Below are 15,550 nucleotides of genomic sequence, written 5' to 3' on the forward strand. Positions count from 1 at the left end.
TTATATGCATTTCGTTATTATATTTTCACTCTTCAACAAAAGCAAACAAGCGCACTTGTTTGTCCGCACTACATGCCACACTTTATTTATTTATTTATTTATTATTTTTAATCTCTATATACTTGTATTCCACTTTTACGCAACTATTAGGTAAATTCTTGAAAACGCTTGTTCTTTTTGCTTTTGACATTTTATGGCGCTGGCCTTTTTGTTGGCCAGTTGTGTTTTTGCCTGCGAGTGTCGGCAACTTTAGAGTTCGCATTATTATTTGCATTTTATTTACAATGTTTATGAATGGCAAATATGTATTTAGCTTCGAATAAACATATGTGCATTAGTATATATAAATATATACATATGTATGTATATTTGAGTGTGTGTGTGTGTTTGAATAATCGCAAATAGGCAGGCTGGCTGGCTGGCTGGCTGGCTGGCTGGCTGGCTGGCTGGCTGGCTGGCTGGCTGGCTGGCTGGCTGGCTGGCTGGCTGGCTGGCTGGCCGGGCTATCAAGTGACGTTAACTCCCACTCCACTCCCCAATTGCCAGCAGCTACCAAAATAGTTGTTTAACACACAATCAGTGAGAGGCAACTATATATATTTATGTATTTGTGTTTAATGTGCCAACATGACTTTATTTGTTTGGCTTTTGTGGCTCCACACAGTGTGTATATTTTGACAAATTTAGTCATTCTCGTTGCCTTGGCGATGGTAGCGTATCCAATGCCAGGCAACCGAACATTAAACACAAGGGTGCTTGGCAACCACACTCCTAGTCGGTTGGCAAAAATGTGGCACTAAATTAGTGCCAGCGCAGGTAGTGAATTGTTTTAAACATGAGTGTGTGATAAAATATGCAAAAATGCAGCTAGCACTCTAGTTGTTGGTTCTTATTCTCATTTGCATTCACATTTGTCGAAAGAATTAAATTTGTGTTTAGTACGTGTCACATTTTGGTCAAAAAACATATCTTTTGTGTTTTTAAATGGTAGTTCTTCTCTGCTCTGCTTATAAATTTACGTGTATTGTATTAAAAAGCAAATAATGTATTAAACAGGTAAATAATTTGCACACCAATTTGTGTTATTCTAAAAGTAACCTTTTAAAATTAGATAACTAAATTTTAGAATAGATTTCTTGTTCAGTTTTTTTTTTTTCAAAGTAGCATTACCTGCCGATTGTTTGCCTGTCTGAGTTAAATTTTTAGTTCATTCATGGATTACAGATATTGTAAATTTGATCGCTCTCTCAGAAAGTAGCTCTATTACATACTACAATTTAAAGTAAACCAAAGCTTATTTTATAAGAATAAAGATTTTCCTTAATTTTATTTCTCCGAAATTCTTATTTCTTTGCCGTTGTATATGTATGAGCCAGATAGACTGTAGCCCTGGTCGTCCCGTTGCAGTCCTGAATAGTTCGTTTTCTTATTCAATTTTCAGTTCCCAAGTTTAATTTATGCTGTTCTGTTCGAGTGTTAAGAAGATTGAAACTTTAAAAGCCAGGTCTGTTATTTCCGTTTAATAGTGAAGATATTTTCGATATAAACAACTACCAATTGCGTTAAATTGAAACCCATTTTAAATGCTGCCGAAAACATGGCAGAACATCTAATGAGGAGTTAGCAGTTAATGCATTCTTCCAGATTACAATTTTAAAACCTAAAAACATTTCGAAAATTACGTCAATAGGTGAAGCCGCGGTGTTTAATTTATTAAATAATAAATCTTGCGGCCTTTTCAAAATCTTAATCCCACAATCTTCAATATAAATAAAATTGAGTCCTCACTGATAAATTTAAACTCCAAATCTGTAGAGCATGAAAATTTAATCATTCAGTGAAGCCCATAACAAGCAAGGGGCTAGGACCATATCCATCTGAAATATCGCGCTATTCGTTTCATTAGATCTGTTCGCAAGCTCTGGCCAACCTATACTAAATATATAACAGCGCCATGACTTAGTTCTCTCTAAAAACTTTTTTCTTAAATAAAGAATACAAATAATAATAAAAAAAAATATATTGCCTTTTCGCTGCACTTTTCTACTACCATTTTGTGCCTATTTTCTGTTGCACTTTTTTCCCCCCCTCACTACTAAGTCACATTTTTGGCCCGCTACAACAACAATAACAACAGACAGCGAGAACAACAACGACACCCAACACAGCCCCCACAGAGTCAGCAACCAGTCCGGTAGCCAGCTGTGTGCTGCTGCCGTCGTTCACGTCAACTACGACGTCGGCAGCAGCGTCAGCGTCTACTGCGACGCCAATGACTACGCTTCGCTTGCTACGTTTCGTTGAGCGCTACGAAAAACGCTCAGATTGCATTTAACTCTTGCCGCGTACACAACACGAGAAACAACGTTCGCGTCGCGTACATTGTCGTCGTCGTCGTCAACGTTGTTGTTGTTGCCATAGTCATCGTCGTGGTCGTTGTTGTTCGTCTTGGTTGGAACTTGGGGTCTCGCGTGTAACGGCGGCAACTCTTTATAAATTGTTTTCGTGTTTTTTTTTTTCCTTTTTACTGAGGAAAAATTTCGTGCAAAATGCAAAGGCGTCATGCAAATGCGCCGCTAGTATTAACAACAACAATAACAACAAAAAATGGCAATCTAAGGAGAGCAGCGACGCCATCGTCGTCGTCGTCGTCGTCGCTGTCGTTGTCAGCAGCGACACCCGCAGCGGCAGAGAGCAGCGCACCGTGTTTGTTGTTGCTGTTGGGCGTATGGTGGGTGCAGAGCACAAATTTGCAATACGGATCAAAAAAAGAAAACGCAAAGAAAAGTGCCAAGTGTAAATTTAATTTGCTTAACTAAAATTAAACTAAGGGCACACACTCACACACACACACACATACATTGAGAACGTATTTTATCGATTCTTGCGAACACATTATTATCAGTTAAGACAGTTGGCTTGCTTTGTGTTAGTGTGTGTGTGTGTGAGTGCTTGATGGTTCGCTCATTATGTGATTATTTAATGTGAAGATAATTAACAGCAACAATAATAATGAACCACTCTAACAGCGCCAATTATCGCGTCTGTTATTAAACTTACGTGTCTGCGACTAGCGACTAATCAAAAGAACCCAAACACATTACTACTTGATTGATCAATATTTATATACATAGCTGTGAAACATATAAACGAATTTCATTTAACTTGTTAATATAAAGCCCTCAATTGATAACCAATTGAAATTCGACAAAAATAATCTGGAAGAATCTAAATGAAAATTTAACGAAAAGTAAATGCTAATTAATAATCAATTGACAAAGCCATAAATTAAAAGTAATCAGAAAAATCTAAATGAAATGTTCAGCAAAATAAATGATATTTTGTTCAAATACCCCTTAAAAGAAAATTTCGTTTCTTGGGCCAATCCGAGTTAGAGTTGTTACTATCTTACTACTGTTACTATCCTTTGGTGAGCTTTGCGAAGAAACAAATTGTGCTTTAATTTCATTCTCTTTAGATAACATCTTGTTTCGAAATTTTACCACTTCTCCCTACAAAATTACAGTTGTGGTAAGAAAGATTTTCCAGGCATAATTTCTTCTGGTAGGGAATGACCAAAATAAGTGTTTAAACGTTATTTTTTAATGTGTTGGTCGTGGGAAGAAAAGTGTTAACGGCTCTTCTTAAAATATGAATTTAGTATCAAACCATCACACACACACAGTTTTGAATCTTGTCTTAATTACCTTTAAGTTGGATTCAAGCTATGTTAATGTTAGGAAAATGATTGCTAGAAAATTATAAACCATAAAAGTCAATAAAAATAAATCAAGACCGTGGCACGCATAATTTCAAGTTCGTTCAACATTTCCCTTCCCTCCCGAAGCCCCACCCCTTTTCACATTCCACCTTAGAATACGCACGCACGCTTTCGCTCTCGAGCACATTTTTCATACCGTTAAGTTTGCTAGAAATTTTCATTAACATTGTATGCTACGAGTGTTTAGAAGAGTGGCTGGATGGCTGGTCAATTAGTAGCCACAACATAACGGCACGCAGTGAGAGCGCTAGAATAGAAACCCAGACATTAACTCGATAGGCATTTGGAGCGCCGAGGAAGATGGGGGAGAGGAAGGGGTCATCAAAAGTCTTGCACAGTCGCTTTACACAGAAATAGGCGCAGTCTCATAATATCACTCGCGGCTATCAAGTTAAATGAAATCGGGAAGGGCACAAATCTGATGACATCAACCCATGGACACGCGCTCGGCCAGAGCCGTATGTCCCGCATATGTCGAGCAGTACTTTATTCATACATAAGTATGTACTATATGTATATGTGTATATAGTATATGTGTGGTTCGTGTCCCTGCTTATTCACTTGCGCTTTTATTAGAGCGTTGACGCACCGTGTTGGCGACTGCTTGAAAATTCTTCATAATTTATGCGTTGTCGCCGTTTTCCCCAAGAGCGCGAGGAGCAATAAAAGATTTATAATGTGGGAGAACATACAAATGTTCATATATGCATGTACATATATGAAAATATAATTACAGTAGAGATACGTTTTAATGAACAGCATTAATTACATTTCGAGTTGTTACAGTAGTCAAGTTTAGTTCACTTAAATTAAGGGAGGGATAGTTCCCATTAAAATTGTGATAATAAATAACGTGAAGCTAAATAAGAGATTTTTCTTTTGACTGAAATAATATAAATAGATTTAATAGAACTCTAGTTTTAGTAATAGTTTTGGTTGTTTTTTAAGCGAGTTAACTTCTATGTTATTATTTTTTAAAATTTTATATATTGATCCTCCTTTTATTATTTGATCCTGCATTTAACAACAAGTCTCTTCTCATCTATTGTCAATATATACATTAACAAATTGTTGCAAAGTCAAAATGGCTATTTTGGAGAGTAAAGATCTGGTCAGACAGTCACTGTTGACTGATTTCCAAAGAATGTCATTAAATGAAAATGATGCAAAGCTTACTCTTGAAAGCCTACTTGTAAAATACCACAAATAGGTGTGGAAATTATTTATAATCGTGACCAAAAGTTGGTTCTAAAAAATGGATCTAATGATAATGCTAAGGTAGAAATACGAGTATAATTTACGATTTAATTACGAGCACAAACTGTTACTCTAGGGGTGCAGACAACAATAAACACTATTCTTACTCTACTTTCTGAAGCAAAGCAAAGAAATTCGACAATTTCTGTAAAATATATATTAATACTGTTTGTTTCAGAATAGACGTGTATATATAGACTAAATAAAAATTTCTTAATGAAGTGCAACAGAGTTGACGATTGATTCATTAGCAGTGGGGACTGCTGCTTATAAAAACAGTTTTTGTATACTTTTGGGACAATACTCTCCAAGGAGTTGTCAGAATTTAAAACACACTTAATTAATTATATGCATTTTCATTCGATACTTTCTTAGTTAAAGTTTCAAGCTGTAATTACCAACAATTTTCTTATGTGCATAATTCTTAGTCTGTCTGTGAGTTTTTACTGTTAATTAAGTATTGTATACAATTCTTGCCAGCGCCCAAGACTCGTCACTTCCGCTTCTGTTGCTCTGCGTGCGCTCTCTTCTCTCTGTCCAGCATTCGATGCCGCACATATGGCAATTGTTTATTCAAATATCCCCCACCCCAGAGCACTTCTTTTGTTGCTGTTACAGATGTTTGTATGTATGTATGTATGTGTGTCTACTATTTTTATAAGATCTTGGACTTGCTGTGGGTTGCCTCTCGTCTCTGGCACACTCACTGCGTTCTTGACGCAATTGCCGTTATCATTGGCATTTATTGCTCGCACTCGCACTCTCACTGGCCTGCTCTCGTTCTCTTGAAATGTGTTGCTCTCGCCAAATACTGCTTTAATGCCCGTGAATTTTTCATTCAGTTCGCCATTTGCGTGTTTTGGTTTTGGTTTAAATCGCATCGCTGTGAAGTCGAATTTCAAATTTGATTTTGTTTTTCTTTATCTACGCGACGTGCGCTTTTCTTTGCAACTTTGTTGCTGTGTACGAGTATGTGTGTGTCCGTCGTAGTCGTAATAAATCAAAATAAATAATAAACCAGAATCTTTTGATCAAATATTTATTCGAGTTATGTTGTTTACAGGGACGAATCGTTTTCGGTTTGCCAAAGCAAATATTATTGTAATATAAGTTTAAAAATAAAAATGGAAATCTTTTTGACTCACCGCAATCATGAGGCAAACCCTAAAAGCCCTTCTAATGGCCCATGATTTTAGCTTTTGGCTAAGCTTCTATAATTTACACGAATTTCCAAATAATGAGCTCACAAGCCGCCACGATCTTATGGCCAAGTCATGCCATAGCCGTCGGTTAAACGTGCCCTGAACAAAAGTCTCCATTAGGCCTCAAATACAGTGGGCAAAGAAAATTGCAAGTTTTCCACACAGCAGCTGTCTGCTGCGTTCGTTTCTTCTTTTATTTTTGGCCACTTGAAATGCAAATTAAAATGGTAGGAAAGCAAATCTCATAAGCTAAAGAAATTGATTTGAAAAATGTTGAAGCTTTTGTTAAGGCAAAATATGTTTTTATGAGCTGGGCTCGGAAGCCTCTTTCCCTGTGTATGTGTGCACGGAAAAGTGAAAAAAATTTGCATTTAATGAGTTGCCCCTCCACCCTGTCGCCACCCTCTCGCTCGCAACACAACAATCTAAAAAGGCAATTGTATGCAAATGTTGTTGAAATTATTATTTCAAGCTAATGATAATTTTGATATTGAAAGCAAGAGATGGCGCCCAAAGCATATGAAGCATCAAATTGCTAAAGAAAAGATATCAAATGTGTTTATTGTACAAAGAAAGCTGTGCCGAGTCGTAAAATTTGTGTAAACAGACAGAACGATTATGATAATCGTCTTTGCATATCACACAGTCTATAGTATATTCGTATGTGAAAAGTGAATTGTTCCATGTGTTTTTGTATGGAAATCATATGTTATGGCAACCATACTTGGCACTAATACCCTGGGAATTGCTCACATAATGCAAAAGTTAGACACTGTCATTAAGAAATGCTACGAAATTATTTATCCTCGAAAGACTTAAATGTCAGCTGCCTGATATTAGTACCTGCATAGAGTAGCTCACAATTTTGTGTAAGTTTTGATATCCAATCTAGGTTTCCTTAGTGGTTTAAATACAAATAAATTTATAGGATAAAACTAGCTAGTAGTGGACATTTTTTTTGTTACTTTTACAAGTTATTTTTAAAGCATTAATTGGATTCTAATGAAGCAAATACAGTTTTAGGAGTATTTTTTTCTGATTGCCGCAAACTTAGTTCCTTAGGAAATAATTAGCTTTGGTACCATGTGCAAACATTATCAATCATTACTGCTAAGTTGCCCGTCTGTCCGTACTGGCCTATAGCAATGACCTTACCGTTAATAGCCATGACAAGGGCGCACTCACTGATAAGTCCACAAATTCGTTTCCACTTTGTTGCGCCGTTTTCTGTGGACTGCAATTTTAAAATCAAAATTGAACATCACTGCCAGCAGCGTTTCGCCTTACTCTACTGCCTAGTTAAGTTGCCTGTTGTGCCCAGCCAAGTGCTGCATTTAACGTAATTAGAAACTAGTTAGATAGTCAGTCAAAGACTAGAGTCCGAGCACAATAGACAGCAACATTCTTGAGCCGTGCCGTAAGAAAAAAGGGCAGAGAATATATGTTGGCAGCTGCTGCTTTCATTACACAAACGACTTCACTCACTGGCTTGCCTTAGAAGTAAGTTCAGATTCTAATTGTCTGCCTTCAAGTGTACAAAATAATTTTACGCTCTGCTGCTTTACCTGGGTGTGGGGCTTATATAATGGAGGAACGAAAAAACAACAGCAGCGACTAAATAAACTTAACAGTTGCTTGCAACTTCTACCATCCCACCACTGCTATTACCACACATTTTCCATTGCTGCAGTTGCAGTTAAGAAATTATGCAAAAAAAAAAGATAAGTAGTAGTAGAGAAGAAGAAGAAGAAAAAACAACAAATGACAGGCAAGGTGAGAGATCAGTGTGACAGCAAACAGCTGTTGTCTCTCTGTCTGTCTGTCTGTCTGTCTGTCTGTCTCTCGGAGTAGTTGCCAGCTAGCGTTTACCAAGTGCCAACCAAGTTGGGAAATGAGGTTAGCATGTTAGTTAGTTTGTGCCACAATTCTAACTAAAAGGGCTGTGAGTGGGCGGCCCAACACACTATAGTACATACAAAGGCTGAACGTAATGGACATGAAAGTGGCAAATTGAATGGCAAAAGAAATTGCATATTGTGCTTTGGAAACTGGTGCATAAAGATGTCTGAATGGGGCGTCATCTGGAGAAGTGGCAAGCCATGAAATCTAGGCAAATATTTCACAGCTTCTGTGTTAAACTATTTACTGCGAAGCTTGATTTTGAATGCAATCAAGCGAAGCCTTAATGAACCAAAAGACACAGGTTAGGTTTCTTTGTTCAAATGCTATCCTCTAATTAATTTGTGCCTTTTATTCATTTAGTTAGTTGCAATAACGAGCTTAACAAACAGCAGTCATTTTCCATTTACCAGTTGTTAATTTTTGTATTAAAATAAAATTTAAATGAAGTCATTTTTGAAATTTGTTTGCTGCTAAATAAAATCTTATAAAAAAAAAACAATTTCTGCATAGGGTTTTCGGTCATTATGTTCTTTGAAAATAAACTTCTTAGATTCATTTTTTGTGTGATGATGTTTTCATGGCTCTTCTGATCTGGAAAGAATTTTGAAAGCTTCCCAGTGGTAGTTGGGTTTTACCAAATTCGTTCAGATGAAGCCTCCGTTTGATAATCGAGTGCATTCGTTCCTTCTCCTTCTTTAGTTTGATTCTAGTGATGTACATTTAATTTTGAGGTATCTTTTTCCCACACCAGCGGTACCACCACACATTTGTCCTTTCTTTCCTTACATAGCACACAAGAGTTAACTCTTATCAATTAAAAAAGTGGATGAACAGTTAGACTCTTATTGCATTCGTTAGATCTACGTCCAAGTATATATATGTAAATAATATCACTGTTGTTTTTACATATATATAAAAATTGTACATAGGTAAAAATTTATCATCCGGCGCTGTTAATGATGAATCTTTTTTTTTTTTTTTTTTTACCCAATTCCTATTAATACCCATCGATATGACATGCCGATGCATTCATTCTATCGTAAAATTATCGAATTATTTTATTTAATAATCCCAAAATTGCAATGTCAATTAATAGCCAGAGCCTTCAGGGTGTATTTATATTAATATTTATTTTATTATTAATATTGATTTTTATATACTATAAATTATATATTTTGTGTATTAATTTTGAAATGATTTATTCTAAATGCATCTAACTGCCGCTGCTCAAAATCACAACCAACAACGAAACGTGCTGCCCTTATCTAACTTTCCATTAATTTCCCAAATTTCCAAAATCATGAATGCAATAAAGAAATAAACACATGTAAACTATTATGTCATGTCTTGCCCTGCACTTTACCCCAAAAGTTCGATTTTGAAGCCATAAAGTTGGATCTGTGTGGGCGAAAGACTAATAAACCTATATACACTCGTGTATATTCATGTTCCCAAGGCGTGTATCATTAAGTTAATTTTCCTGGCATCCCAGCCATAAAAGTTCAATTCGTGATCATCTGCACTTTAGATCTCCTACACTGCAGGTCAGCAGCAATCAAAATGCATGATAATAAAACTGTCCGGAACATAAATGGAATGGTGGCTGCCTCGTATAAGTAGTATTTGTATCTTTCAGCTCTATGCCACAAATCTCTCATTTAACGCATATTATAGCCGAATATTACTCATACGCCGCGTTTATAAATTGCTCTGCCATAATGGCATGAAACATTTGATTTGTTGAGCTTCGACTTACACGTACGCCTGAGATGAAAAACAAAGCAACATTTTGTTGTCTTTTACTTTCAATTTGCAGACAAACAACAACAAAAGTGATTGCTTCCAATGAAAAATGCGACACGCAGTTTTGTTGTCTTTAGTTGACTTGTTGGACGAGCCGGCAAATGTCCAGAAATCTTGGGCGGCCGGTAGTGAAAGTTGTTGCCACAAGCTGCATGCTTCATTGATAAAAGTGCAGGAGACGAACGGCAATACATAAATCAACAAAATTTGTGGTCAAGTGCTGTTAGCAATGTGTTGACTTTCTGGACAACTTCATCGTGTAATTTGTTTATGCGTTGTTCAAATGCCATTGCTCCAACTATCAATAATTTCTCGATTTTACAACTAGACATAATGGGTATTACTTGCTATTCGCCACTGCACCACTTCATTGGTTAAATTCTTCTGCAAACATTAGGGACTTATGTTTCTTACTGAACCAAATTCAGAAACATTTGTGGAATACATAACTTGAAAAGCTCCTTTGTGCTTTCCTCGTTCCCATTTCTATTTTTAAAAAAAACTTGTTTTCAAGTGTTTTTGACTTAGATAATAATAATAAAGGCCCCTTTTTAACGTATCATTAAAATGAACAACCAATTTCCAAATAAAAAAAGAACAAGTTTTGAAGCCATATATGGACTTTGAAGAAAATTGGTCTTATCTGCTCAAAAAATAGTAAAGATTTTATTGAAAACTTCTTAACTACACCCCAATGTTTTTTGTTGTTTCTCGGCTTTTGAACACTTATTCGTGTTACCGCAAAGGTTTTATATTGGTTTGAGGTCTGGAATCTGTCAGAGCACAGGACTTATTCTTGAACTATTTACGAGCCTTCTCGCTCTGAAAGACCAATAGCAACAAAGTTTTTTTTTGGATTTTTAGCCATTAGCCCAATTCTTCTCTCATCGGACCACAATATGTTTCCGGTTATGGCAAATTTATCGATAACTTAAAACAAGTCAATTGTTTCAATTCAACTTCTTTGTAGTTATTTAATTGCCAACAAATTTTAAAAATTTTGTGATAGTCGCTTGGGCTTAAATGTTATCAAAACAATAGAAATATGTATTTAAATTGGAACATACCTCCTTTTTCAGTGCAAAACATACTCTGGACCCTAACATTTCGCTGCTTAGCTCCCTAATAAGAAATAAACTACAGCTAGTTAAGGAGTTCAGTTTGTTTTTAAGCTAACTACAAGTTAAGCGCTATGGGTAACATTTGCGAAATGACAATTGCGCTTAGCTAAAATATCATTCCCATAATTAAAAGAGTTCTGTGTGATTTAAATTCACGCACATTGCAACTTCCAGTGGAAAACTTAAGCACTCAGCACATTTCCCTAATGAGTTTTTTGAACCTGAACAATCACAACATGAACACTTTAGATCGTAATTATTAATTTGATGCGCATTGTAATTTAAATGAAATTAGAAAATTTGCTAAAACAGAGAACAACGGACGAACTCCTTCTTCATACCGCAAAAGATACCAAATCTCAGCATCAAACGTAACTCGTCGGCCAAAGAACTTAGCAATGGCAGAATGGCATAAGAAACTGGCAAGGCAGTCGAGAAAATCTAAACTTAAAGACAATTCTAATGGCCATAGGCCAAGTTTGGCTCAAGAGCTTAGCATAAGCTCAACTTTTATGGCCCGAACCTTCGCAAATTTAAAAGGTAATTGTTCTTGCTGTTGTTGTTGCTGTCTATTCTAGCCTGTGGCAGTTTTAGGAAGGCAGCAAGTGCAACATTCGCTGCAACATCAATAAGCAAACAAAGGCAATGCAAAAAATATGATTATTACAACAAAAACAAGATGGAGAAGAAGAAGATGAGGAAGGAAATGCTTGCTGAAGGCAAAATGAACGAACAAAGACAGTCAAGACATAAGCCAAGTGGGTTTTCTTTTTGCTCGCCTCCTCTTCTCTTATTCCCTGAAATCTTTCTACACGACTGACTCGGACTCGGCCCGTTTTTCATTACTCTGTTTAATTTCCTACTTGAATTGATGATGAATTTCGAGTGGTTGATAAAACGCAGACTCCACGTTCACGTTTTGTTTGCAATTGTTGCTGCCTATATACATATAGTTGTTGTGGTTTTTGCTGTTGTTGTTGGTGTAGTGGAGCGTGCATTCTTTAGGAAATCGTGTTGCATAATATTTTTGCTGGGCCCCCCGATTCTGCATGGCTGAGAGTTTTGTTCTGCAGCTGTTTTTCATCTGATGATTCAATAAAGAAAATGTGTCATGCTGGCTACAATTTCACTTACACACACACATACACGTACTATATGTATATACATATATACTTGTACATACTCGTATGTTCAGTGAAAATTTGTGCCAAATTATTCACAATAAAATGCGCATTTCTTCAAGACATTGGCGAGCAGCGGCATTGTCTAATAAATTGCATGAATCACAAATGAAATTCTCTGAAGACTACGGCTATACTATAGCCAGAGCCCGAACTGACAAATAGAACAAATTTACGCGCACAATTGCGCATGTCAAATGAGTTTAAGTGGTCGGCGCAATAAATTTAAATTTGTTTCGCGCATTCTCGGTTAGATTTTTGTGCGAGTGACTTTGAGCTGAGAAGAAACATAAAAGCCGACGAGTCGAATGGAAATTGAAATTAAAGAATTGAAGATGATTTTTAGGATGTTGGAGATTCATAACTGGACTAAAGAGCTCGTTAGGATAGTAGGGCCAGGAGGGATGTAGAAATGAATGGAAATCAAAGATTTTAACTCATCTAGCATTTGTTAGCTCTAATTAATCAATGTGCTTCATGCTGGCTATTCTGTTCTCGCTGTGAATGAATGTTTGAGCTTTTAATTAACAAATCAATTTTAGTTCCGAACTATTTTATGTCTCGAGTTGTATTCGTTAGCGATTTCTGAGCAATTCCTTTCAAAGCCTTCCAAACTGACCTTTTTGTAGTCGTAGGGTGAGAGGTTATAATATAACGTCTAAACCCCTGTTTTGCAATAGAAATAATCAGCATGACGAGACGAGTCGATGACATGTGCGTCTGTTCGTCCGTCCCTCTGTTCGACCGTATGAACACTTCAAACTATTGAACCGCCTGAGTTAGCGCCACCAAACTTGATATGTGCACTTGTATTCTCCATATACAGGGCAAGTTTATTAAAGGTCATACATAGCCTCATTATCTTATATAGCTGTCATAGGACTGATCGGCGGAAAAATCAATCTTCGTGGAATAAAATGTTTGTTTATGAAAATAATAATTGAAAAACTGGCATTTGCGAGTTCTGTATAGTAAGGACTTAATCATGGAATGTGTCAGGGTATTTAAAAGTTAGACAGAGTTTAACATTTTATGAATTTTTTCTCAGTATTCTCAGTATTCTATAGCCAGCTAATAGCGTTGAAATTGATTATTGATTGATTGATTGATTATTGATTGAAATTATTGCTGTACAGTAATAATTTAGAATTTATTCTTGTAGTAACTGGTTTATATATTTTGTTTCTACTTTAACATTAAATCGTTCTAATTAACGTCCCTTTTCGATGCAAATCTTTAAAAAGTGTTGGCAACCAGAAAAATGCTCGTAAATAATTGAGAAAAGTTCTGCAAAACGTATAAGAGGTGTTAGAACATATTGGCAAAAGCAATTTGTTTGGTTATGAGAAGAATAAACTCATGAATTTATGAAAAACAAATGAATCAAAATATAAATACTGACATAATTTATGGGTAAATGAAATAAAAGTATACTTGGTGCTTAGGTTTTAAATAAAATTCCAAAATGTTTAATGAAAGCCTCAAAACTATAAAAATTTACCAAATGATACTCAATTAAATTAAGCAATTAACTTGAAAGATTTAATACTAATTATATTTAAAGAAACGCAAAACATATATAATCATAAATATATGTGAAATATTTCAATAAATTACTGAAAAACATATACAAAATAATGCCGGAATGTAAAACAAACCATAATAAGAAAATATTCAAAAAATGTAAATATGTATCAATCTGTTTTATTTTTTTAGTATGTGACATGCCTTAAAATGCATAGAAAAGTGCCTAATAAATTATTAAGCTTATAAAGAAATGTCAATTCAACTTGTGCCTTAAAAACCAAGAAAACTGAACGACCCACGAAAACGCAATTCCAAAGTGTCTTCCTACATGAATGCAATTAAAGCAAAACACACGACAAGTGTGAAAACCAACACCAGTGCCACGCCTCAGTAAACTATTCAGCCAAAATAACAAAAAAGCAAAGCAGAAACCAGCGAACAACACAAGCAAACAAACAAATCATGAATAGTCCATCGGTTAGCCAGCCCGATAGCATTGACTTAGCCTATGATATGTGGGCGGGCCAATTCGAATTTGTCGGACCTACAACAACAACAACAGCAGCAACAACAAATCAACAAAACAAAATCAACTCGCTGAACAACAACAACAACAATAGTGTGAAATTCGGAAGTGAACGCAACGCTAGTCACAAACGCTCCACAGAAAGTCTGGAGGATTTAAATTTGAACTTTAACACGAGCTCAACACAGAATCCTTTGACTAACTCCTACGCGTTGGGGGGCGGTAGTGGCGTGGGCGTGGGCGTGGACTATCTATTTGGCAAGCAGCCCATACTCATCGATCAGGAACCATTTCTCAGCCTCAATCCAGCTGATTTTGAGGATATAGTGCCATCGAATTCGGAGCCCACTTCTCTGGTCTTCATTGAGAACAAATTGGAAACAAACAATAACAACAACAACAATAACAACAGCCTTGAATCGAACAACAACAATAATAATAATAACAAAATATATAACCTGGAAACCCTGACAAGTAAATTCAATAATAAAACGAACAATACAAACACAAACGGTTTCAAATTGGAAAATTTGAAAAATTTCAAAAACAAATTGCTCTGTGATTTCGAGGAGAACGGCAACAGCAACAACAACGGCAACGGCAACGGAAACGGGGGAGTTGGAGGCAGCAAAATGAATGGCCTAAGTGCCGAAATATGCGATAATCTCAATGAGCAAGTAAGCGAATGTAATCAATACATAGACAATTTAATTCAACTTGATTGCCTAGTCCCGTTTATCCAAAGACCCTCAGCGCTATCCGCACATTTAAAAAAAGTTCAAATGTCATATTCACAGTTGGAATTGTTAATCTACCCATCCAAATGGACAGTAATTGTGTTTACCCCGAGTTCGCAAAGCCCACATGCAATGCCTCACAAACACTCTTACCTACATATACAAGTATATGCATGTCCATCATCTACTTAGTATAGCATGTCAATAATGTCCATTTACTATAAATAAGTGCCCGGATTGTGCAATGCTTTTTAGTCTAAGCATTGTGTCTGGCATTTGTAGTCCAACTGAGAGTAGAGAGTAAAAAGAGCAAAATTTCCAAAATTTTTAAACATTTCTGTTAATTACTAGACAAAAATTTCAACTGCCACTTGGATAGAGCTACTTGTCTAAAAATATGGTCGAAACTAACAATGTAAGTTTGTGCAAATTGTCAATGAAATGAACTTTAAATGTGGCTTTACTTTTTCATAATACATAATCGACTTTTAATAATTTTGTTGGTAATCTTGA

The 15,550-nt window shown here is 36.0% G+C and overlaps 1 protein-coding gene across 7 annotated transcripts in view; it reads left to right on the top strand.

Moving 5' to 3' along the window:
• Positions 1–15,550, top strand: part of LOC115632094 (rab11 family-interacting protein 3) — an 83,613-nt gene that overhangs the window by 56,590 nt on the left and 11,473 nt on the right. The window contains exons 1-2 of one of the 7 annotated variants that reach the window (XM_030529069.1): positions 2,669–2,731; positions 13,964–14,977. The exons of 5 other annotated variants lie outside the window; for them this stretch is intronic. In XM_030529069.1, the coding sequence (XP_030384929.1) occupies positions 14,237–14,977 (741 nt within the window). In that variant the 5' untranslated portion in view covers positions 2,669–2,731; positions 13,964–14,236. Of the gene's footprint in view, positions 1–2,668; positions 2,732–13,963; positions 14,978–15,550 lie in introns of those variants that run through there. One more of the 7 variants, XM_030529068.1, reaches the window with a different exon arrangement.

The sequence above is a fragment of the Scaptodrosophila lebanonensis genome, unplaced genomic scaffold, assembly GCF_003285725.1.
Source record: "Scaptodrosophila lebanonensis strain 11010-0011.00,11010-0021.00 unplaced genomic scaffold, SlebRS2 tig00001415-arrow-pilon, whole genome shotgun sequence".
Classification (NCBI taxonomy): Eukaryota; Metazoa; Arthropoda; class Insecta; order Diptera; family Drosophilidae; genus Scaptodrosophila; species Scaptodrosophila lebanonensis.